The sequence below is a fragment of the Chlamydotis macqueenii genome, chromosome 15, assembly GCF_036417535.1.
Source record: "Chlamydotis macqueenii isolate bChlMac1 chromosome 15, bChlMac1.mat, whole genome shotgun sequence".
NCBI lineage: Eukaryota > Metazoa > Chordata > Aves > Otidiformes > Otididae > Chlamydotis > Chlamydotis macqueenii.
The window spans coordinates 1,774,831-1,797,570 of NC_141570.1; the positions used below are offsets into that span (position 1 = coordinate 1,774,831).

At 61.3% G+C, this 22,740-nt stretch overlaps 3 protein-coding genes across 4 annotated transcripts; 2 read left to right on the top strand and 1 right to left on the bottom strand.

Moving 5' to 3' along the window:
• Window positions 1-37: 37 nt before the first annotated feature.
• On the top strand, window positions 38-8,051 carry RPL3L (ribosomal protein L3 like). 2 transcript variants are annotated; one of them, XM_086759566.1, is made up of 10 exons: window positions 38-265; window positions 1,249-1,441; window positions 2,020-2,188; window positions 2,970-3,105; window positions 3,872-4,058; window positions 4,609-4,769; window positions 5,059-5,160; window positions 5,776-5,871; window positions 6,375-6,494; window positions 7,948-8,051. In XM_086759566.1, the coding sequence occupies exons 2-10, from the start codon at window positions 1,402-1,404 to the stop codon at window positions 8,002-8,004; spliced, it is 1,068 nt and encodes a 355-aa protein (XP_086615692.1). In that variant the 5' UTR covers window positions 38-265; window positions 1,249-1,401; the 3' UTR covers window positions 8,005-8,051. The 2 variants fall into 2 exon arrangements, with proteins under 2 accessions (XP_086615692.1, XP_010114520.1); XM_010116218.2 differs by lacking the exon at window positions 38-265 and adding an exon at window positions 271-409.
• A 498-nt stretch (window positions 8,052-8,549) lies between these two features.
• Window positions 8,550-18,080, bottom strand: LOC147598806 (testis-expressed protein 2-like). Its single transcript, XM_086759774.1, has 13 exons — window positions 17,865-18,080; window positions 14,903-15,070; window positions 12,962-13,860; window positions 12,649-12,849; window positions 12,252-12,549; window positions 11,782-11,990; window positions 11,434-11,580; window positions 11,240-11,339; window positions 10,944-11,076; window positions 10,701-10,838; window positions 10,236-10,448; window positions 9,832-9,952; window positions 8,550-9,181 (listed from the first exon to the last, which is right to left on the bottom strand). Exons 3-13 carry the CDS (start codon window positions 13,847-13,849, stop codon window positions 9,056-9,058), a joined length of 2,574 nt encoding a protein of 857 aa, XP_086615900.1. The 5' UTR covers window positions 13,850-13,860; window positions 14,903-15,070; window positions 17,865-18,080; the 3' UTR covers window positions 8,550-9,055.
• Window positions 18,081-18,403: 323 nt separating this feature from the next.
• On the top strand, window positions 18,404-21,252 carry MSRB1 (methionine sulfoxide reductase B1). The gene is made up of 4 exons (XM_086759891.1): window positions 18,404-18,468; window positions 18,993-19,135; window positions 19,238-19,352; window positions 19,986-21,252. The coding sequence occupies exons 1-4, from the start codon at window positions 18,414-18,416 to the stop codon at window positions 20,015-20,017; spliced, it is 345 nt and encodes a 114-aa protein (XP_086616017.1). The 5' UTR covers window positions 18,404-18,413; the 3' UTR covers window positions 20,018-21,252.
• Window positions 21,253-22,740: the final 1,488 nt, after the last annotated feature.

Consider the following 22,740-nt stretch of genomic DNA (forward strand, 5'->3'; position numbering starts at 1 on the left):
CCGGATCTACTACCTCAGTCTCTTTTCCAGTGAAAATCACGAAGTCTTCTTTCCCTGGGCTGGTGGAGGGGTTTTTAATCTGTCTCTCCTCAGGCTGGACCAAGCTCGGGGCGTTGGCAGCCCTGGGTGCGGGGTGCCCCGTTGGGAAGCTGTCATAATTCCTGCCGTTCCCCTTCAGGTTGTTCAGGGGGCTGAGGTGTAAACTGAAACCCCGGCGACTGACCTTTATCACACCGCAACTGCCATGGCCAACCTGCCAGCTTGAGTGAGTACGAAATGAATACAGCAGCGGGTGAAGCCAGTGGCTAAATTTGTGTCTTCAGACTGATAACCATCTTAAGTAGTAGACGGAGGAGGCACTTACTGACGGCCTCTTTCTGTGGCTGACCTGGGCTGAAGACGTCCCATGGTGTGTAAAGCTCGGCACTGCTGCCTTTGGGTTGTGCGGAGAGGGGCAGCGAGCAGGGCTGGGTTACCGGCCATGTTAGCGTGGCTGAAATGGGCTCCAGCTCGACAGAGCTTCGCTTGGCTTGGAAAAAAAGCTTGGTGGAAAGAGCAGCCAGGTGCCGGGGCTGATCTTAGCAAGGAGGGAGTTGCGGTGGACGTAGGTCTAACCCCGCGCTGCTTGGGCTGACCCCTGTTCCCCTGCCTTGGAGCCGATTGTGTGTCCGTGTCTATAAAGCGCTGTTGCTTTTTTCTGCCTGGCTCAGCGTGACCTTGCGATTGGGGTTTATGTATTTAGCTCTTCTAACGTGGTTTTCCAGGTGCGTATTTAACCTGTGCATGTTCTTATTACTGATTCCTTTGGGCATCCTTTCCCGTTTCTTCTGGTCATTAGCTGTGTTTGTTTGGTGCCACGTGCCTTGACGACACGAAGCCCATAAATTCTGAGCAGGCCTTTTTGGTGCTGCAGAATACAAAATAAGTCATGATAATTAACATCACAGAAGGGCAAGACCTATTAAAAACGTATTTCTTCTTCAAAGTCCTCAGGCAGAAGGAGGGAGGTTATGTTCAAGTTGGTGATTGGCGTAATTTGACCAGAAACTTACTAAATTCTTCCACATACATGACGGAAGCTTGATCCCTTCCTGTTAGGAATTCTTTTTCTCGTGTTGGAATCGAGGAAGAGCCCAGAATCCCTCCAGCATTCACTGATGTTAAAGGGGAGATTTCCTCCTGTGCTTTGGGTCTCGGCATCTTCTGGGACCTGAAAGTGAAGCTGATCTTTTTTGTTCTTCTCTGCAGTCCCACCGCAAATTCTCTGCTCCCAGGCATGGCCACCTGGGCTTCCTGCCTCACAAGAGAAGCCGTCGCCACCGAGGGAAGGTGAAGACATGGCCTAAGGATGATCCCAGCAAACCAGTGCACCTGACAGCTTTCCTGGGCTACAAAGCTGGCATGACACACACTGTGCGGGAGGTGCACAGGCCTGGGCTCAGTAAGGCTTGGCTGATGGGGGCAGGAGGGAAACGAGGGACAGACTTGGTGGTGGGAAAGGCTGGAAATGGGAATGGGAGGTGGAGCACATGGCTTTCAGGCTGTCTCCTGTAATGCCCTCCAGATCTTGGATGGCCAACGGCCACCTCATGGCCAGCGGGAGCTGAGTTTGGGGATTCCTGGGAAGTCCCAGGACTCTGCAGGGTAACTACCTGACAAACCCTGCGCTTGGAGCATCTTGCTGGGGAAGTTTAAAATGTTACACTGCGGGATGCCCACAGGATTGGAGCCAGGCTCCAGGGTGAGAACCATCCAACGTAGTGCGTCCCCCAACCTGAGGAAGATGGGTTAAAGTCTGCTGGGCCGCAGGGTTTGAACTGTTTGGTGTCTGAGGATCAAACTCTGCGTGGTCCTCCAGCAGAAGGGAGATGGAAGGGCTGAGGCTGGCTGTGAGAGCAGAGCATGTCCTTGCCCCCAGCACGCTGCTTGCTTGCTGTAACCACAAGGACCATGAATGGCTCCAGGGAATGATCTGATCCAGGAGGATGCTGAGCGCCATTTCCCTGTGCTGTCTTGCAGAGATCTCCAAGAGGGAGGAGGTGGAGGCTGTGACCATCGTCGAGACCCCCCCGATGGTGGTGGTAGGGGTTGTGGGGTACATCGAAACACCGAAGGGCCTGAGGAATTTCAAGACTGTTTTTGCAGAGCACATCAGTGACGAGTGCCGGCGGCGCTTCTACAAGAACTGGTACGTGCCCCTCAGACTCTCTGTGACGCCCAGCCAGCTCAGCTCCCGGCAGCTGGCTCTGCGGTGGAGTGAAACTGCTGTTTATTTAGTCATGCACAGAGATACTGCAGACAGCTTGGTGCTGGGAATCAGCGTATGTGTATGTAAATTTATTCTAATAGTTGAAGAAAGTTAGCTCCCTCACAATATCACATGGCAGCGCGTGCTGCAGGTTCGTTTTCCTTGGTGTAGATCAGGCTTATCTGCTCTCCGTTAAACTGGAACACTTGAGCTGAGGCACCCGATGAAGGGAGTGAAACCAGATTTGTTAGGGGAAAAATTGATGCGGAATGTGGCCCCTGGCCCTTGTAAAGATCGACAGCCCAAATCCCACACCAGCGGAGAGGAAAATGGAAACAGGAATTTCATAACTGTAGGAATCGTGTCTCTGCAACAGTGCCATTGCGATCCACCCACCACACGCCTCTGATCCCCGTCGGAGGCTGTTTTCTCCTCTCTCCGCTTAGCTCTGATTTTGCGCTTGTATTTTGATGGCACTGAGCCACTCAGTGGGAGACAACTGGATTCCTCGTGCAAAAAGGTTTGAATTACCAACCCTTTTCACAGCTTGTTGTTCACTTTCCTCTTCCCACCTCAGAGCCCTGTGTCGTGGCCCCGAGAGGCAGGTGAGGTTTGGGCACCCAGAGGTACCTGGTGCCTGGAGGGAGGTGGCTGGTGAGGTGGTCTGTCCCCGACCCTGCAGAAACCCTGCACCATTCAGCTCTGCTCACTTTTGTCGTAGGCACAAGAGCAAGAAGAAGGCGTTCACCAAGTACTGCAAAAAATGGCAGGATGAGGATGGCAAAAGGCAGCTGGAGAAGGATTTTGCGGCTATGAAAAAGTACTGCAAGGTCATTCGTGTCATTGTGCACACACAGGTCAGAGCCTCACCCCGAGGGGTGGGCAAGGGGGGCTTGGGGTCTTCCTCAGCTCGGGAGCGTGGTGAGGGCCCGGGAGCCAGGATTACGAGGGTGTCTTGGTGGGGTTGCAAGGATCTGAGCAGGCATACAGCGGTCAGAGGGCGTGGGACGGGGGGTGCGGGCGATGGGAGGTGCTGGCTGATCCTTCCAGCTGCCTCCTGGCACCAGCCCTGTCCCTTTGAGCCAGGCTCGGCTGAGCTCACCGCAGGGGGATTGCTGGAGGGGGCCGTGGTTCAGGAGCCTACACACCCCATGGAGGAGAGCAGACTTTGCACAGAGCCTCAGCAGGTGGTGAGCCCTGTGTCAGCAAGGCCCCGTGATCACCTCAAATTAGCAACCAGTGTCAGATGTTTGGGCAAAAATAACCCACGGGCAGGCGCAGTTTTGGCAGATGCTGATTGCCGGGTACACAGGGGCTGTTTCCACACTGATCCCTGGAGTTAACGGCTGCACTGGAGCCTGGGGCAGAGCTAAGCTGGCTTGAGGCTTCACTTGTGGCTGACACAGAGCCTCATAAAAAAATCCCAAGAGATATCTAGGCATGTTGACCCAGGTGGCTGGCTGTTACTAAAGGAGTTGACAGTGTGGTAGAGAGGGATGTTGAAAAGCTGGCCCTGCTTACCCCCTGTGACCCTCACAAGTGGTGGGTGATGTGGCCCTGCCCTCACATTCATGCCTGGGAGGTGAGGGGCAACATTTTGCCCTAATGCACTGTCTCATGCAGATGAAGCTGCTCCCACTGCGGCAGAAGAAGGCCCACGTGATGGAGATCCAGCTGAATGGCGGGACGGTGGCTGACAAGGTTGACTGGGTTCGTGAGAGGCTGGAGAAGCAGGTCTCTGTGCACAGCGTCTTCAGCCAGAACGAGATGATTGATGTCATTGGCGTGACCAAGGGGCATGGGATGAAAGGTATAGAGCAAGGAGACCCTTGCCAAGGGCTTGGTTCTGTCCTAGTTTGTCACTGCCCATAAGGTAGTGTTGACGTGGGGAGCGTTAGCCATGCTGAGAACCCAGCAGCTTATTGCACAGGGAGCAGCCAAGAGCCTCTGGACCTCAACCATGACATGCAGTTCCATCGCAGCAGAGCTTGCTTTCCTTACCCTCAGCAAGGGCCATGTTTTCTGCTGTGCCCAGCGTCCTCCCTGGAGGCTCAGAGGCACTGGCAGTACGTGAAGCCATCGTGCTTCTCAAAAACCCCATGTGTGCGGAGGTGTGGGTGTTTCCATGCATGTGTGTGGATGTGCTCAGCAGGAGGATATCGCAGTCTGATCAGATCCATGGGAAGTGAGAACAGTTCTGTGCTCTGGCCTCTCTCGGTGGTGACAGCTCTTGGTCTCCTTCCAACACGGCATCTTCTGAGAACTTCAGAAGAATGATGAGACTCTCCCTTCCCCAGCGCTCAGACACCAGCCCTGAACCTCCCCGCTGTTCTCACTGCCCTGTCCGCTCACCCTTCCAGGGGTGACAAGCCGTTGGCACACCAAGAAGCTCCCCAGGAAGACACACAAGGGCTTGCGCAAAGTTGCCTGCATCGGAGCCTGGCACCCGGCCCGGGTTGGCTACTCCATTGCTCGTGCTGGCCAGAAGGGCTACCACCACCGCACGGAGCTCAACAAGAAGGTACGGCCAGCTGGGCGCCCTCTGAGCACCGCTGCGCCTTCCTGCCTGCCTTCCGCCCACGCTGTCACCGTCCTTCTTTGCACGGTGGCCTCTGTTCCCCCCAGCTTCTCAGGTGTCTCCCTAGAGATCTGCAGTGCTGTCGTTCTCCATGCCTTTCCCCGTTGTTCCCTGTTCCTTGCTCAAGGGACATGTCACAGGGGACACATCTTGGTAAAAATGCGTTGTCCCTGTGACATCCCTCACTGAGGGGATGGGAAAGTCGCCATCTCCATTTCCTTTCCGTTCCTAGATTTACCGCATCGGCCACGGGATCCACGTGGAAGACGGCAAAGTGGTGAAGAACAACGCCTCGACGCACTACGACGTCACGGAGAAGACCATTACGCCTCTGGTGAGGACTGAGGGGGTGACAGGGCTGTGACTTGCCCTGGCTACAGGAATCTGAGCCAGGGAAGTAAATCCGTGGCTGGAGACAGCTGCATGGGAGGTGATATAAAGGAGGTTCACTGAAAGAATTGCAGTGATTCCTTTCCTCATGTGTTGAACATGGAAAACCATCTCTGTGAGGTGATTTTTAAGGCCCATTGTTAGACCCAAATGTATAACTTTCAGCTGGTAAGTTGGGCAGGAACTGTGAACTTTGTTTAAAAAGAAAAAGAATATAAATGACATTAAAAATCTGATACGTAACAGACTAATGTTTGTTACTTGGTTTAAATGTTTACTTTTGCTTATTAAAAGCTGTTACCTCGGGACTCTAGCCAGCTCTGCTCTCTGTTCACCCACATCCTCCAGGGAAGGAAGCAGAGCTGCTGGTTCCCCAGCTCTTACGGGGTGCTCCTTAGCTGGGATGGTGCAGTCAGGGGGGCTGACGTGCTCCGAGTGTCGTTAGCTGGAAGGACTGCCAGGCACTGCCTTCCCCTTCCCTAGATGTCCTCCCCTGTGGACACATCTGCTCCCATCCAGCTCTCCTGCCTGCCAACCCTCTCTCTGCCTCTCTCCACAGGGTGGCTTTCCTCACTATGGGGAGGTCAACAACGACTTCCTCATGCTGAAAGGCTGCGTCGTGGGCACCAAGAAGCGTGTGCTCACCCTCCGTAAGGTGAGAGTGTGGCCGGCGCTGGCACGAGACGGGCTGTAGCTCTCCGCAAACAGATTTGCCCCGTGGAGAATGCCACTGCCTCCGGACGTTGGGCAGGGAGACTGGTTGGGTCCTTGCCGCGTTGCAGAGGGCACGTGGCACATGAGCAAGGTGCTCAGCAAGACCGTTTGTGGTTGGATTGGTTGTGGCGTGTACAGCCGGCTCTACGCTCTCTGGAGACAGAAGCTGCAAGCCTTTGAGGGCTGTCCTGGGAAACCTTGGCTATAAGCAGATTGTGAGGAAATTAAATGCTAAGTGAAGAGCAGGCTCATTTCAGAGCTGCTCTGCGATCCGAGGCATCACCTGCCACCTGAGCACCAGGGCCTTTCCCTGAGAAGGCGCATTTTCATGGAGATATTTGTCTAATGCACGCACCTAGGATATTTCAACCCTGCTTCCATCGGAGCAGATGTCCAGATTTTCTGTAAAGATAAACCTGATGCATTGTGACTCCTCTTTTCCAGTCCCTTCTGGTGCATACAAGCCGCCGGGCTCAGGAGGCCATCGAACTCAAATTTATTGATACCACTTCCAAGTTTGGCCACGGCTGCTTCCAGACGGCTCAGGAGAAGCGGGCTTTTATGGTGAGTTACGCTCTGCGCCGGCTCCAGCTCCCGGGCCACGCTCGCAGCTGGAGCTAAAGCAACTGATTGACTCGAACCAAACATCTGCTGCTCGACCAACAACAGCCAAATGAGTGATCGGGACCGTCTTGCGTAAAAGACAGGCACGAATTCAATTCACACAGCAGATACTGAGCTAGGGAAGAACATGATGGTTGGGTGAGCGATCCAAGACAACCCAGCTAGCAAATAACGTACCAGATGGCCAACCGGTTCCCGTTCACCACGGGATGTTTTAAACAAGCAGTTAACTTGGCAGGCCCTGCCTTGGACATCTGGTCCCTTTCACCCGCGATTGTGCACCTCTTTGATTTGTTTGGAATGATTTATAACTGTAATGTTTTTGAGAGGAAAAGGCTGGGTCAAATTCAGACACAAATTTGTGATTCTTTTGTCAGGAAGCTTTCAAAAAGGCCGAGCAGGATATTTTTCTTCAATCCAGGGCAAAAAAAAAAAAAAATTTCAAATAAATCCAAAAAAGCCGAGTTTCTTGAATAGTTTTGCAGCCTAGCTCAGGCTGGTGCCTAAGTCTGAATGTGAAATTGAGGGAGCGTTAAGTAAGCCAGGCCTTCAGCTAGCAGAAATGAAAGAACTGCCTGGATACCGCGCAGACGTAAACCGTGTCTGGATCTGGCCTGTCAGCGGGAAATCCCGTGTGAAACTGGCTAAGCCTCCTCAGCCCTGGGAGGGGGATTGGCTGTGCAGTGCCTTTGCGGAGCTCTTCACAGGTTAAGCTGTCTTCCTTTATCTCAGAGTTAGGAGCTCGTTCTGCGTTCTGCTCTTGCTGTCGCTGCAAATCCTGAGTAGCTGTGACGCGGAGCTTAGTGGCAGGAGGTGGTTTCACCTGGTTGCAGATGTTTTCTTTGCCGTTTCCTACTGCGGGGTGAGAGTTTCCCCAGTGTATACGGCGGTAAAACTTTACATCTGGCTAAAAGCAGAGGCCATAAGTAGTTCTTGCAACCTGCTCTGCTGAGCTGGCTGCTGAGAATCTGTGCCTTTGGCTGTGGGAGGCCTTGCCTCCTCCGGGGCTGGTACAGCAGCTCGGCACACGCTCCACCACGGCGCGCTCCTGGCAGCGGTCATCGGCACAATTCCTCCTCCCCTCCGTGCCCCTGACCGCAGGCCAGCCCTCCTGGCTCGGTGCAGGTCACTCCTTGCTGCTCTTCGGCTGCTTTTGTGCTGCCCAGAGAAACAAACCCTTTGTGCAAGGGCAGTGATGCTCCGCTCCGGATTCCTGCAGGGCTCGGGGGCCCTGGGTGGCTGGTGCAGGGCGGCTCCCGGCTGGGGAGCAGAGCCCTTGTACAGCAGAAAAGGGCCAGAGCTGCAGTTCTGCTCCCTGCATCTCACATGCAGCCTTGTAGGCCAGGTTTGTCTGCCACTAACCCTGAGAGCTCTCCTCTCTGCTCTCTTCCAGGGCCCTCAGAAGAAACACTTGGTGAAAGGGAAGCCAAGCGTGCAGGAGGAGCTGTAAGGACTGAGACGTACAAGGCTACCTAACTAATAAAAAGGCTTGAAGCCGTGCCTGCTGCCTGTCTTCCTTCTGGAGGGGTGTCTGGCCTGCACTCAGTACTGCCTGTGGGCAGCAGTGTGTCCTCGGGGCTCCTCAGCAGGTGGGGATGGGACAGGTAGCACCTGAGGCTGGCCCGGATGACAGGGACTAACTGGGACAGCCAAGTGTCTGCTCTGTCCTCTGGATCCTCCCTCTCCTTTGCCCAGTAATTTTTTTTTCCCCACTGCTTGCGTTCACCCAAACCACAGTGGAGACTCCCCTTCCTCTCTTCCAGAGGAGAGCAGAGCAGGTACCGGCACTTCTGCGCCAGTTTCCGCTGGGAACGCAGGGTCTCCCCATCACCTGCCTCTGCCCAGTCTCACTGACCGTCTCTCCCCTCACCGCCTCTCACACGCGCACGCCCAGGTGCTCCTTTTGCTGAGCTGGAAGTGTGACCCACGTACTTCTCTGCACAAAGCCCCGCGATGCTGGCCGGGGAGCTCGTGTACAGTAAGATGGCTGCGAGGTAAGACTGAGCAGGGATGGATTTATTCAGATTTTGGACTCATTGCCCACCCGTGTTCTCCTTGCAGTCCAGCTGCCTGCGGGGAGGGTGTGATGTGTCTTGGAGCTGCGATGTCTTGGGTCAGCGATGATCACAACTCCTTCAGTGCAGAACCGATCTGGGCGTCCTGCACCCTCTTTGGGAACCAGACAGGGGGAAGCCCAGCCCTCCGCTGGTCCAGAGCTGCCCCCTTGACTGGGAGTCCTCAGAACCTGGTGGGAGGTGCATGAAGTTCTTGGGTCTCCAGCAAACCCCTTGCCCTGTCTCTGGCTCTGCTCTGAACGTGTGCTTGCAGGATTTAAGGAGGAGGCTCATCCACAAAAGTGCTGAGGATGAGATGACTGGAGAAGCTCAGAGCCCAGGGCGTAGCCCTGGATGCAGTCAGTGGCCAGGTCCTGGCTGGCTCCGTGTCCCAGCGAGGTCCCTGAGCTCTGTGCCGTGTCTCTGTCCCGCTCGTGGGGCTGCGCTTCAGAGCCTCGTCTCTCCCTTGGCCGGAAGGTCGCTGGGCAGTCCCGCAGCAGGCGGCTGAGCATCCAGGCCAGGGCGCATGATGGGAACGATGAGATCGTCCATGTTCGGCATCACCAAGATTTTCTGAAAAGAGGAATTCAGAATACCAGTAAGTGGGTTTGAATACCACTGCCTGACTGTGACACATCTGGCGGGAAGCGGCCTCAGTGGGAGCCACACTCGGGTCAGAGACCGGGGCTGTGAACAGCGCTCCCGTCCCCTCGGCAGCAGCGGATGGTGCCTGTCCCTAGAGGGTTACCGGCTCTGGGTATGTCAGGATGGGGACAAGCCCCAGGTTTTTCTTTGCCCTGCCCACCTGTATGGCTTCAAGGGTGGCAATGGCAGAGGGCAGGGACCAGCACTTTGTGGGGATTTGGGTACCCAAAAATCTGGGGACATTTCTGCTCGCTGACCAGAGATCTCAAACGTGAGAAGCTGAAAACAAACCAGCGAGTACCTGGGACTTGCTGGCACTCTTATTTCCCCCTCCTTGGGGCAGGGCTGCACAGACTGGGAGGAAACCGCTTTTCCTCCAGTGCTCTAGAGCTCAGAGCAGCAGCGCTCAGGGCTGGTTACTCCGGTCATGTTTCTTGACTGCCCAAAGCTGGGCAGACCGGGTCAGACATTGGCTTTTTGTAGCGGAGCCCTGGCCCAGAGGGGGCTCTGGTTATCCCCGACTGCAGCAGTGCCTGTGCTTCGGCGGGGTTTGCTGAGCCCTTTGACAGACCAGGCACCTGAAACTCGTGCTGCAGCTTCTTCTCGATCCACTCGGTGACGTGGAGGAACGTCACCTCCCGCTCGCCCAGCTTCGGGCGCACCTTCAGCTCCAGCTGGGGTGGGACTCGGAAGCTGTACCTGCGAGGGGAAAGGAGAGGCAGAAAGCATCACGGCCTGAATACGTGGCACAGCCCGTGGGGCCCCGCTGCGGGATTTTAGGGTCCTGCCTCCTGTCTTGGCCTGGGTGGAGACCAGGAGAAGTGAGTCTGAGGTCTCTCCTTTGGAGGAACAGCCCCGGTTTGCCGGCGCCCCAGATGACCCCAAACCCCCAGAGCTGGCTCCTTGGCAGAGCCGTGGGGAGCAAGGGGAGCTGGAGGGAGGATGCGCGTGGGTCCCCGGCGGGAGGAAGGAGAGCTGGTACCAGACTCGGTCTGTCGGCGGCGGGGGAATGTTCACGGCCAAGGTGCCTGCCAGCTCCTGCACCTCCACCGTCAGCAGCAGTGGCGTGTTGGAAACCTCCTCTATCTTCTTTTTGATGAACTCGTTCTCGGTGGCCTTCTGGAAGTACTTGGACTTGGCGATCTTATCCACAAACCGCAGGATCTTCCGGCTCGTGCTGTTGCCGCTGACGTGGCTAAAGCGAGGGGAGCCGCAGTCAGCAGCGGTCTCTGAGTGAGACCCAGCACCGTGCTGGGTTTTGGCATCCCCCCACCATCTGCTCTGAGCCCTCCGCAGGGACGGGACTCCCCCGTGAAGGGCTGCCAGGACGTGCCTGTGCGCGCCTTCCTGGGGCAACCAGCCCCGAGCTCCGGTGCTGGTGTAGCACCACGCCCCACACAGCATCTCCTCACCTGCCCCGTGGCGCGGTCCCCAAACGGCCCCTTACCCCTCGGTGCTGGGCGGTGGGACCCGCTCCCCCAGTGCTCCCGCGGGCTCTGCGGTGGAGACATCTTCCTCTTCAGAGGAGCCAGCGCTGGATGACTCCGCGTCGCTGTCTGCCAGCAGGATCAGCCGTGGCCTGGCCCTGTGAGCCCCGGGAGCATCACGGGGGTGCCCTGGAGCCAGCACCCTCTCGCCTTGCTCAGGCAGGAGGAGGAGGAGGAGGAAACCCAGCCATGCAGTTCTTTACCCGTCTCCGCCTGCCTCTGCGGGGCTGCTCTCCTCTGCGGCACTCTCCTTCCCCAGCTTGCAGAGGTTCATCTTCGTTTCGAGCGTCATCTGCAACGAGCCGCTGTAGGTGACCTCCATGTCCACCCAGAGCCCTGCCGAGGAGAGGGATGGGGTGAGCCCCTCTCAGCACCGCAGGGGCCGAGGGCTGCTCGTGTGCCTGCCGAAACCTCCCTGCTTTGGGGACCGGGCTGCCACCTCGACGACAGCTGCCGTGGAGCCAGCCCTGGGGTCCCTGCCGCTCTGCGGGGCTCTTACCTCGGTCGTTGACAGTGGGGTTGGAGGCGCTGAGGACCGAGGGGATGGATGTGCCCATGTCCAGCTCCGTCAGTGTCAGCTCGTTCATGAAATATGGGAGCTGAGGGAGGGAAGCCGCATGGGGATGGTCACCGCCGTGACCGCGGGGCCTTGAGGATGGGACCCGCGGGTGCTGTGATGCTCCTGCCTCTCACCTTGATCTTGCTCAGCTTCTTCTGGATCTTGCTGGACACCTGCTCAGCCCAGTATCGCTCCCGGAGGAAGTCCCAGAAGATGCGCCCCACCAGCGCGTTCATCCAGGCCATGCACGCCTCGCTGCGCCCGGCCCCGTCCTCGCCGAGCTGCGGAGGGGACGGAAGCCGTGAGCCCCTGGAGTGAGGTGGGACCCATGAGCGCCCCCCTGCACCACGGCTCGGCTGCTCAAACCGTGGGGCTAGGAGGGAGGAGAGGAACCACAGGACTGGAAATGGCCGCACCCAGGGTCCATCACGCTCTGCTTAGCCCTCGTGTCCCGCGCCCAGGGCTGAATTTGTCCCACTCACCTTTGTGGGTGTGGGGCTGCCCAGCGCCCCGTGAGAGGGGCTCCGGACTGGGCTGCCCCCGGCCTGCGCTGGCATGAATCGGGCCATGTAGGTGCTGTAATCCAGGAAAATCTGCTGTCGGACGCTTCCCGCCAGGTCCTTGGGCGGCACGGCGGAGGGGATGTCCTCGGTGCTCCCTCCGCCACTGCTCCGCAGAGCCGGCCCCACGCCTGCGGACACAGGGACACGAGTGGGTCCAGGACGGCGTGAGCGGCGACGTGCCGCCTGGCCGTGATGCACACGCGGTGATGTGCCACCCGCCCTACGCTGGCGAGAGGGATCCTCCGGGCTCTCCCCGCTGCTGCGAATGCTCTGGGCTGCCTCGCGTCCCCCCACGCTGCCTACTGAGGCCTTGTCCTCCCACCACACGTGCGGCTCCCGCCCCGGATCAGTCCCGGCACGGGGCAGAAGCCACGGTGGCCGCATCTCACCTGCCCTGGCGTCGCCGCGGCTGCTGCCAGGGGTCCGGCGGGAGGCTCGCACGAGGTGCTGGTACCACTCCTCCTTCTCCCTCCCCGTCCGCCCAAAGAGGTACAGGCACCTCTCCCTGCAGTCCCCTGGGACATCCTGCGCCGGCACCGCCGCCGTCCCTTCATCCCTCTGCAGCTCCGCATCGTGCTCCTCGCTGCTCCCGCACTCCTCGGCCACCGGCTCAGGGAGGAGGATGCAGATGGGGTATTTCTTGTTCCACGTCCGTTTTCGGGCCAGGCTGGAGGGGCAGAGGAAGACCTGCAGCACGGAGAGCAGTGGTGAGGGCAGGGCACCGGGGGTGCCCCCAAAGGGAGAGTCCCCCACTCCCACGAGAGGCTCCGGCACTGCCGGGCTCACCTTGGCGCCGCTCAGGTCGTAAGAGCGGTGGCTGACGAAGGCAGCGTCGAGGATTTCCTCCTTGAAGGTGGCTCGGCGTGGGAGGTTGCTCTTGGGGTAGGAGAGCTTGAGGGTGGCCCCATCCAGCGTGGCGAGCACCGAGTGTGTGAGCGAGGGGTGGAAGAGCTCGGGGTCGTAGACGTGCAGCTGGTTCATCCAGCCCTGCGTGAGGGGAGAAGGAGCTGGCTGCTTCCCGGGTGGCAGCCAGCACCCGAACCCCGGGCTTCCCTCCAGCCGCCGCCCAGCACCCCATCCCCAACCACCTCTCTCCTACCTGGAGGCGCTGGGTTTCCCGCGGCTCCCCTGGGACCAGCAGCTCGGGGCGCAGGCGGCCCCGCGGTCCCCGTGCCGCTGGCGGATGCTTCGGCACGAGGAGGAGGACGGCGAGGAAGCCCAGCACCAGCCCGCAGATGAGCCCCAGGCAGAGGCCGGTGGCGTAGGGTGGTAGCGGCAGGATGAAGTAGCCGTAGGCGAGGAGGGTGATGGAGGCGAGGGCTCTTGCCGGCACCGTGCCCTCTGGCCGCGCCGGCGGCGGCTCCTCGGGGGGTGGCAGCCGGGGTTCGGCATCCCGCTGCGCCACCTCCACCACCTGGATCACGTCCCCGTAGGAGCAGATCTCGTAGCGGCAGTTCAGGGTGGGCTCCCAAGGGCTCCAGTCCCGCGTTCGGCGGCCCCCGGCCCCGCGGCTGCCCGCCACCTCCTGCGCCCCGGCACCCGCCTTCGCTCGGGCCGTGGGGCCGCTCTCCTCGGCCATGAGCCGGCTGAGCCGGCTGAGGGGCTCCTGCACGGCCTCCGACAGCCGTCTCTTGGTATCCTCCAGCCTGGCCTCCCGCAGCCGGAGCAGCGCGGCACGGCTCTCCGACGGGGAGATGCTGGGGGAGGACGGGGCCGTGCGGGACTTGGCCGGGCTCAGCCGGGGCTGGGGGGCCCGCAGGAGGTCAGCCAGGAGCATCCCCCCAGGTTGGGGCGAGGTGGGGGGCTTCACGTCCTCGTCCGCCGTGAAAACGAGCCTGCAGCCGTCGTGGCCGCCGCCGTCCTCCCTGGCGTCGGTGGGATGTGGCGGTAGCCCATCGGCGTTCCCGCGCCGAGGCGAGCCCGGGGACGGTGCCAGCGTTGGAGAGGCGTCCGCCGCCGCCGCCACCTGGTCTGCCATCGCTCGCATCGCCGGCGGCGCTGCCGGAGGAACGGGAGGGAGCAGCTCAGCTTCGTGCCACCGCGAGGCACGACGTGTCCCTGCCCCGGTCCTGCCTTCCCCAGCAACGCCGCCACGAGCCACCGAGCAGGGATGGGGGGTCCTCGGGGACCCCGTCACCTCTGGCTGGGTGATCCCTATTTCGGGCTGCCCAGTGCAGCGTGAGGATGCTCTGGAAGCTGGGGGGTTGGTCATCTCTGTTTTTACTGGAGGGGCACGAGAGTTTTCCGAACACATAAAGTTTCCTGGTCCCCAGGGTGTTCCCAGCCACGGCAAAGCGTCGTCCCGTCCCCAGCAGCCACCGCGATCCCGCCATCGCTGGGCTCCTGCTGAAGCGACGGGGCCGGCCCTGCTCCTGGGCCGTGCGCGTGTGGTTTTGGGAGGGTGGCTGGCAGCTGCGGGACGGGCTCCACAGTGCCGTGGCGGGGCTGAGCCCAGCACCCAGTGGGCTCCCGAGGGGCTCCAGCTCTCCCACCGCCCCTTCGCCGGGCAGCATCCCTGTGCCAGGAGCGGGGATGCTGTCCCGTGGGAGCTGGGGCCGAACCGCCGGCGGGTGCTGCCCCTCGGGCTGCCTCATCCCCGGCATCCGCGTCGCCCTGGATCTTCAAAGCACTTCACTGCCACGCGTTAATTACAGGCTGTGCCGCAGCCGCTGCCAGCGCCGTTTATATAATCTCACGCTTTGTGGCTTTCGCTTTGCTTCTGATTTACAGGAGCCACTTGTTAACCCCAAATAATCTGCGGGTGATTACCCCGGCGATGCCTAGCATACCGCAGAAACCCTGGCTGTGGGGCTGGTGCCGTCCAGATGGAGCGGACCAGGGCACCATGCAAAGCACCCAAACACCAAACCAGGGAGTGGGCAAAGCTGAGCCCGAGAAGGGACCCTTCCCCAACGCCGCATTGCCCACGCACAGTAGGTTGCCCCTCATCACGCAGGTTTCCAGGTGGCCCCATGCCACAGCCATCCCCCAGTATCCCCAGTGCTGCCCATCGCCCTCCCCAGCCCTCAGCCGTGCCTACCGGAAAGCCTCAGGGCTGGTCCTTGGCTGGTCCTGCCCGGCCGCTGCTCCCTGGCCCCGCCAGGTTACGAGGACGCTGGTTCCCCTGTGCTCGGCGAGGGCTCGATGCTTCGTTCCGCCGTGCCTGGCTTTTCGCTACCACCGCTCCGGTATTCGTGGGTTTTAAAAGCTGAAAAAAAAAAAAAAAAAAAAAAGAAATAAGACGGCGACTGTTTCCTGAGAGACCATTAGCACGGTGGAAGACGGAGATAATAATAGCCTGGGTTTGTATGGGAGTTTGCATCTGGCAGGGACGTCAAGTGCAGCGGGGGCTGTGGAGACGCTGCCGAAACGCAGCCACCTCTGCGGGGCGTGGGTGGCCGGGGGGGTGGGCAGCACCCCGAGATGGAGGGGCCACGCGGAGCAGCCTCGGTGAAGGGTTTGCTGTGGGCTCTGGCTCCAGAGAGCAAATATCGAGCTCGGAGGAGCCAGCACTGACCCACCGTCCAGCCTGGAGCCCGTCCCCAGCCTGCCACCACGGGGGCACCTGGGAGGGGGGCTTCTCTCTGCTCCTTACAGGAGAAACCGAATACGAAGGTCCCAGCGAGCACCCTCCATCGGGTGCTGGAGGTAAGCTGGGTGGGCACAGCCGGGTGACGGATGGATGGGGACAGCACCGGCTTCAGATGCGGTGCTTGGGCCACCCGGCCCGGGACGGTCACGTCTCCGCAGAGCCTCAGAGCTGCGAGCGCCCCGGCTGCGCGGGGACGCAAGATCCAACCCCCTCGCCTCTCCCGAGAACGCCGAAGCCATAAACATCGGGAAACCTCCCCGCTGGACTCTGAATTTTGGCTCCTTGCTCTCTGCTCTGGTTCAAACTCAGCGCTTGGACTTGACCTAACGCAGAGATAAGCCGCAGCCTGGACTGAGCTGGTGTCTTCGAGCGTCGCTCCCCAAAATATTCCCTTTACATCCCCAGGGCCGCAGGAGCCTCCACGGCACGGCACGGCACGGCACGGCACCCACAAAATGTGTAGAAAAAGAAAGTTTCCCCATGCCAGGCTCTGCCCCATCGGTGCCAGCCCCGTCAGGCACTGCCCAACTGGGGTTTTGTGGCAAAATCAGGGAGAGTGAATTGAAAAATTAATTTTTCTCCAGTTAATCAGAGGTGCTGGTGTCTGGGGTGGAGCGCGGGCGGTGGCAGGGGACGGTGGCACAGCTCTGCCCGGGCGCGGAGGAGGCTTCGTCACGCAGCCAAACGAGTTGGAAATCCCTCACCTAATGATCTCCGCAATACACCGCTACGGAAACCAAAGGGCTGCGGCGGTCAGCGCCGTGACTGGAGAGGTCTCTGCCTTTTCCTCTGATTCCGGAGCTCTGAAGCAAGTCTGGCTGCAGCCTCAAGACAGAACTTCGGGCAATGGGTAGGGCAGCGCGGGATCCCGGCTCCATCTCCTGCTTCCTCATTGCTCCTTCTCAGGGGGTCTTACTGGTGGGTACTGGAGCGGATTTCACTGGGGGAGTGAGGAGCTGCGGAGGCTTTGGCACCGCGGGAATGGTTCCAGGACGGCTGTGCCTGCTGGGATGCTCAGAGCCAGCCCCAGCACCCAGTCTGGTCCCCCAGTGACCCCTTCCCAAAGCTTCCCCGGCACCCTGTGCTGTCCCAGGGCTGAGCTCAGCCCTTCCGCTGCTCTGGACTTCACTTTGCCCCCATGTCCCACCCATCCCTGTCCTCTCCCAGTCCCACAGAGGGTACGGGCGATGCCGAGAGCAGCTGCTGACTCGGGATGGCCGTCACGGAGCGAAGGGAGCCTGGGCTGTCCCAAGACCGTCGCACTCCTCATGGCGTGGCCCTTGCAGGTCGCCGGAGAGCTCGCAGCCCCAGTTTCGCCAGGACACAGCACTGGGGAAGGACCTGGTCGGTTCACCCATCTCTCTCATTACCACGGGCACGGCTTCACCTTCCGAAAAGTCCTACCGGTCAGCAGCAGACGTCCGGGCGGACGACTCTGAGACATGGGGTCCCAGCAGCCGCTGCGGCTCCTTCCCACTGGCTGGAAACCTGCACCCTGACGGTGTACGTGTCCCTCAAGTCTCTTTGCAGCCTTTCCTGCCACCCTGCTAGCCTGATCCCGGTGGATCAGGAGGAAGGTGCTTTCCAAAACGGCGCATCACCCGTGACACGATGCCTCCTCGGCTCCCCGCTGCCCCACAGTGCCGCAGCGAGAGCCCCTTCCTCCCCCTGCCCGGGCTTCTGCCACAAACCATCAATCCCTGGGGCTGGAGCGGGGAGCTGAGCCCGCCCGAGACGAGAGCCTGACCTAATTCGATCCGGCAGCATCCAGCGGGCAGGAGCACCGTCCGCGCTGGCCCCGCGCCGGGGTCTCCACGCCGGGCACAGCCCCGGGGTGAGCCGCTGGCCGATGGACGTGTCCGTTGGCATTAGGGAGCGGGGATCCATCCAAGCGCTTTGCCGTGGGCCGCAGGGCTGGCTCCTTGGGACAACCCCTGGCTTTTATCCGAAGGGCTCCGGTGTTTTTGCTCTGGCACCAAGGAAGGTGCCATTTCCGTGGGAGCCCACTGGGACTCGTCCACGGGCCCTCGGATAAAACTAGGGGAGAGGAGATGCTCGCTGCCGGGTTTTTGGGAAGGGAAGGGAAGGGAAGCCGCGTGCAGCTCGTCCCTCCTGGAACCTGCCAAGGAGCCTGCGGTTCACCTTCAAAGCCCTCACCGTGCCGCATGCCGGGCTGCTGCCGCCTCCTCCGGGAGCCCCACGCACCCCGCGAAGGGACCCAGCCCCACGCACCCCGCGAAGGGACCCAGCCCGGGACTGGGGGGCGTGTGGTCCCCACCCGCTGAGACCCCGGTGTTGCGCGTGGCGGGCGAGCCCCCGGTTTGTCCCAGCTCCATCGCCCGTTAACGGAGGGGCGTGGGGCTGCCCCGGCCCCCTCCCCGCGCGTCCTCCGCTCCCGCAGCACCGGTACCTGGGCCAGTCGGGAGGTGTCGGTGAGGCGGGGAAGGGGAGCGGGGGAAGGATGCGGGCCGGTCCCGGTGCCGGGATCCAGGGGCTGATGCCGGTGCCGGGAGAGCAGGGTCGGTGCGGTGCCGGTACCGGTAGCGGTGCCGGGGGTGGGGAGCTGCTGGAGGGTCCGTCCTGGTCCCGGTGTCGGCTGTGGATGCTCCGGAGCGTCCGCAGGATCGTGCCGGGTCCCCGCCTCCCCCCCGGCCCCCCCGCCCATCCCCGCAGCGCGGCGGGGCTGCCCCCACCACCCCCTCCTCACGCGGGAGGCGTCCGCGGGGCGGGACCTCCCCGACAACAGGACCACCCCCTTATTCCAGGACCCCCCACCCCGGACCGGGGCCCCGCCGCTCCGGTCCCAGTACCGGTACCGGGACCCCCCCCCCCCGCGCCGGTCCCGGTACCGCCTGCCCCACAGCGCCCCCTGCCGGCCGCGGGGCGGGGCCGAGGGCGGGGCCGGGGGCGGGGCCGGGGCCGGGGGGAGCGGAACCGGCTGGGGGCGGCGGGCGCAGCCATGTCCTTCTGCTCCTTCCTGGGGGGCGAGGTGTTCAAGGACCATTTCCAGCCGGGTGAGGGGCTCCCCGGGGGGGGCGGCTGTGGGTTCCCCGTGGGGTAGGGTCTGGGGGATCCCGCTCCGTGTGGCCAAGGGGGGGGGTGTCCCCCGCTGTGGTCCCTGGGGTGGGCGTTCTTCCTGTGGGGCATCCTCCACGCGCGGGGACCGGGGACCGGGTTCGAGGTCCTCTCTCTGGGGTCCTTTTGGGGGGATCCCTCTCACGGGGTGGGGGGGTCTGGGAGAGATGCTGCCTGCAAAGTTGGGGCTGGGGGGGGGGGTCTCTGAGGGGCTGGCTTGGAGGGACCCATCCCCCTGAGGGGCTTCTGTAGGGGATGTGGGTCCTGCCCCACGGCCCCAGAGCTCCCGCTCGCCTGCCTGGCCCCGGGGGTCTGGTAGCAGCAGCTGGCAGCGGCCCACGCGGGCAAAGTCCGGCGTGTGTGGGTGCCCCGGGTCACCCTGCTGACGTGTCCCCACCGCTGCCCCCCGCCTCCATCGCCGGCAGCCCCCCAGCGCTGACCCCTCTCCTCCCGCTCTCCCCAGGCATCTACGTCTGTGCCAAGTGCGGCCATGAGCTGTTCTCCAGCCGCGCCAAGTACGAGCACTCGTCCCCGTGGCCAGCCTTCACCGACACCGTCCACGAGGACAGCGTGGCCAAGCGCAAGGAGCGGCCGGGGGCTTTGAAGGTGCCAATTCTGCAACCCCTTGGGAAGCAGCAAAAAAAAAAAACCCACTTTTTTTTTCTCATGAGTTTGTCTTGCTGTCGAACCCTCTCCTTGCATTTCTAGGTGTCTTGCGGCAAGTGCGGCAACGGGCTCGGCCACGAGTTCCTCAACGATGGGCCGAAGAGGGGGCAGTCCCGCTTCTGAATATTCAGCAGCTCGCTGAAGTTCATCCCGAAAGGTACGGGCCGCGGCTTGGCGGCTCTTTCGGCCCACGTGGTTATTTTTTGGGGAAAGCTGCCGATAGCCAGGCCACGCTGTGCGTGGTGCACTGCTTTCGGCGGGGCGCCACTGGCTGCTCAGATAAGCCGAGGAGCCGCTCGCATCCGAAATAAATCTCATGCGCATCAGTCCGCTCCGCTGGCGGCTCGGTGAGGGCTCCCCGGCCTCCCGCGGTGAAACGCCGGCGCTCCTGGCTGCGGCCGCGGGTCCCTATGTCCCCGAGGGGCCGCCGGACGCTGGGGGTTTTCCGCGGTGGTGCGACAGGAGGGCGAAAATGGGGCTGGGAGGATTTGCTGGTTCACTCCTCAGGGAGGTCAGGTGGGAGCTTTGGATATCGCGGCTGCCCTACGGATCTGTGGGGAAGGGCGGGGCTGCTCGCCCTTGTCATCGTGCCGTTTGCTTCCCCCAAATCAGAAAAAGGCCTTGCGAGGCCGTGTTCGTGGCAGCGGCCTGGCCACGACCTGCTGTCCCGCTCGTCGGACTGCGACGGCTGCGAGAGGCGGGCTGCACGTAGCAAAATAACCCTGTGAAAGGGGCTGGGGTTCCGGAGCCGGAAACATCAGCGCTGATTTTTTCCCTCCCTCTCTTTTAGGCACGGCAGACAAGGGCCTGAAGGAGAAGTAGGCGAGCTGCTCTACTTGGCACGCTGCTCTTGGGCTGATCCCGCGTTCACGCCTTGGGGTGCGCCGTCCGGCCAAGGGGACACCGGGAGCAACAGAAACCCCAAAGAAGCTCCCGGTTTCCCCAGGACCGATTCCCTCTCCGGGCGGCTCTGATCCAGGATGCCGGGAGGAGCACGGAGGAGGCGAGGGGGCAAAGGGGGTTGCTGCAGCTCTGGGTTGTATGACCTGTGCCCGAGGGCGTTTCGCACGCGTCGGGGTGGCGCGAAGGCTGCAGCTCTTCCTTTTACCCACCCTTACCCCAGCCCCAACCGCCGGCTCTCCCCGGCGTCCTCGCCTCAGCCGGCGGCCGCTCCTTTCGGCTTCGGCCGTTAGAACAGCGCCCGCCTGCGGCCCTGCCCCTGCTGAGCGCTGGGACGGTTTTGCCGCTGACTTCAGCCGAGCCGGGACGCCCTCAAAATAGGAGCCAGCAGAGGCCGGCGCAATCCCGGGTGGCTCTGCTGGCGTTTCCGGGGAGTAACGCTGGATTAGCCGAGGTCAGCATCTGGGTTAATCCCTGGAGCTATTCTGGGCTGGGATCATGCTATGAATTGCCCTAAATAAACCCCTCCAGGGCGCTGGGGCAAGGATGATTTATGATCCCGCTGGGCAGCATCCAGGTATTTTCCCCCTCCGCCCATCTCGCACGCAGCAGAGACAGTTCTAGGTTCCCTGTGTCTGCTGGGTTTGATCCTGACCTGGCCTTACCCCAGATCTATCACTGTGCTACCAACCCCGCGGGCGCTGGCGGTTCCTCCTCGCCGTGTGCCGGTGCCGGGGAGGCCGGGATCGGGCTGCACTTTGCACAACTTGGGCTTTAGGAATCACACTTGCATTCCCTCTGTGCTGGGACAGGCTGCGACGCTGATTTCTCCTTAATTCAGCATCTGATTCGCGGCCTCCCCTCCCTGTCCCAGAAACCACGTCCTCCTCTCTGAAATCAATCCGCAGGGATTTTTTGAATTCGACCCGTGGGGCCGGCGGTGCGGCTCTGGTGCAACGCGCGGCCGGTTCGGCGAGGCTGCGCCGCCGGAGCGGAGCGGTGGCACGTCGGAGGCTTTTCTCTGCGCGCGTTTTGCCTCAATCCCGCCGTCACGAGGGCACTGATTAAAAAAAAAAATGGAACGCACCACCTCGTTACCTGGAGCTCACTGCTCTGTACCTCTGTCAATACTGAAAATAAAGCACTGATTCACTGTGCTGGGGAAGTGACCTCTTCTTTTAAAAACCGTGGGCAACGGCACCCAGTGCGTCTGCCGTGGGGTTGCTTCTCTGCTTGGTTTGCCCGGTGTTGGTTGCAAGGACGGGATGCGTGCGAGGCAGGTGCGGACGCAGAGCCGAAGCCCTGGCTGAAGAGCTGAGAGCAGATTTCGTCTGGAGCCTCCATCTCCAGCTGCAGAGCCGGTGACCCAAGGTGTGGACGCGCGTCGTCTCGCGCCCGGCGTGGTCGCACGGCCTGGGGTCGGTGTGTGTGATTTTTATCCCGAGCCTGGGGTCGGTGCGTGTGATTTTTATCCTGGCCCTGAGGTCGGTGCGTGTGATTTTCACCCTGTGTCAGTTACCGTTACCCCAGGTTTTGCCGTGTGAAAGGCGGATGCTGATGCATTGGAGGCCTTCGGGCTTTCCCAGGATCATAACTTTTGCTGGGGAAGATTTCCTTTTCGCTCCACTTAGCATTTTTTTTCCCAGCTGAAGCTGGTTTTAGCTTGTCTCACAGCTTGGTACCTTCTGGGCTGGTGGGATTTTCTGGCCAGGGAACACCACTCCCGACAGTTTCCCCACAGGAAGCTGCCCGCAGGACTGGAAGCCACAACCCTTCCCTGCCTCACAGAGCTCTCCTCGCCCCAGTACCAGGCTCACGGAGGCTGGAGACTTGAGCTGGGCTTTGCCCGACTCCAGTTCCTGGCTCCAAGGGGGCGAAGTCCGCTCTGGAGCGCAGGAGCCAGCAGAACGACCTTCGGCTGTAATTATTAATCAACTTCAAGGTGCTTCTTGACCAATTAATCCCTCGATCTGCTGTTTTGCCCCCGGTCCGGCTGCCCCTTTTCTTCCCACGCTGGCGCACCGTGGGACCGTCCGTCCGTGGGGCGAGGGGGAGGAAGGTGGTTTTTTTGGGGTGGTTTCCCCAGAGGTGCCGCAGAGGAAGGAAACCAGGAGCTCCGGCGGCGAGGGGACAGCGATGATTTCTCCTACTCGTGGGCCGCCCCTCACCGTGTCCCGCGGGGGACCCGGCCACGCTTCCACGCTGCCTTGCAGTTCGTGGGCGCAGGCACGGGAGGGTGCAAGTGCTTTTCCTAACCCTTCCCCGGGAGCTGCAGGGAGGGGAGGAGGACGCTGGGGTGGAGGAGGATGCTGGAGGATGCTGAGACCTGTGCATCCATCCTTGCAGCAACGAGAAGGAAAATCCCCCCGAGCCAAAAAAAAAAAACCCTCAGGATGGTTTACAGGCATGGGACGTTTTCCTGGGAATGTGGTCCACGCCAGCGACGCCAGCAGGGATTTTGGCCGGGGGTGTTGGCAGCAGTTGGTGCTGAGGGTGCAGGATGCAGAGGCAAATCCCACCCTTGCCCCCTCCCAGCTCCGCCGAGCGCCCGCAGCCATCCCGGGTACTGGGGGTCCCTCGTCCTTCCCCGGAGCGCTGCGCGTGCCCGGGGCGGGGGGAAACCCGCGCTGCCCTTCCCTCGCTCT

Coding starts and splice junctions, on each gene's coding strand:
- RPL3L (XM_010116218.2), top strand. Junction 4,059..4,608: donor CAAGGGGCATGGGATGAAAG/GTATAGAGCAAG, acceptor TCACCCTTCCAG/GGGTGACAAGCCGTTGGCAC. Junction 6,495..7,947: donor AGGAGAAGCGGGCTTTTATG/GTGAGTTACGCT, acceptor GCTCTCTTCCAG/GGCCCTCAGAAGAAACACTT.
- LOC147598806 (XM_086759774.1), bottom strand. CDS start 13,849: ATGCGAGCGATGGCAGACCAGGTGGCGGCGGCGGCGGACGCCTCTCCA. Junction 12,550..12,648: donor ACGACCTGAGCGGCGCCAAG/GTGAGCCCGGCA, acceptor TCCGTGCTGCAG/GTCTTCCTCTGCCCCTCCAG. Junction 9,953..10,235: donor CCGCCGACAGACCGAGTCTG/GTACCAGCTCTC, acceptor TTCCCCTCGCAG/GTACAGCTTCCGAGTCCCAC.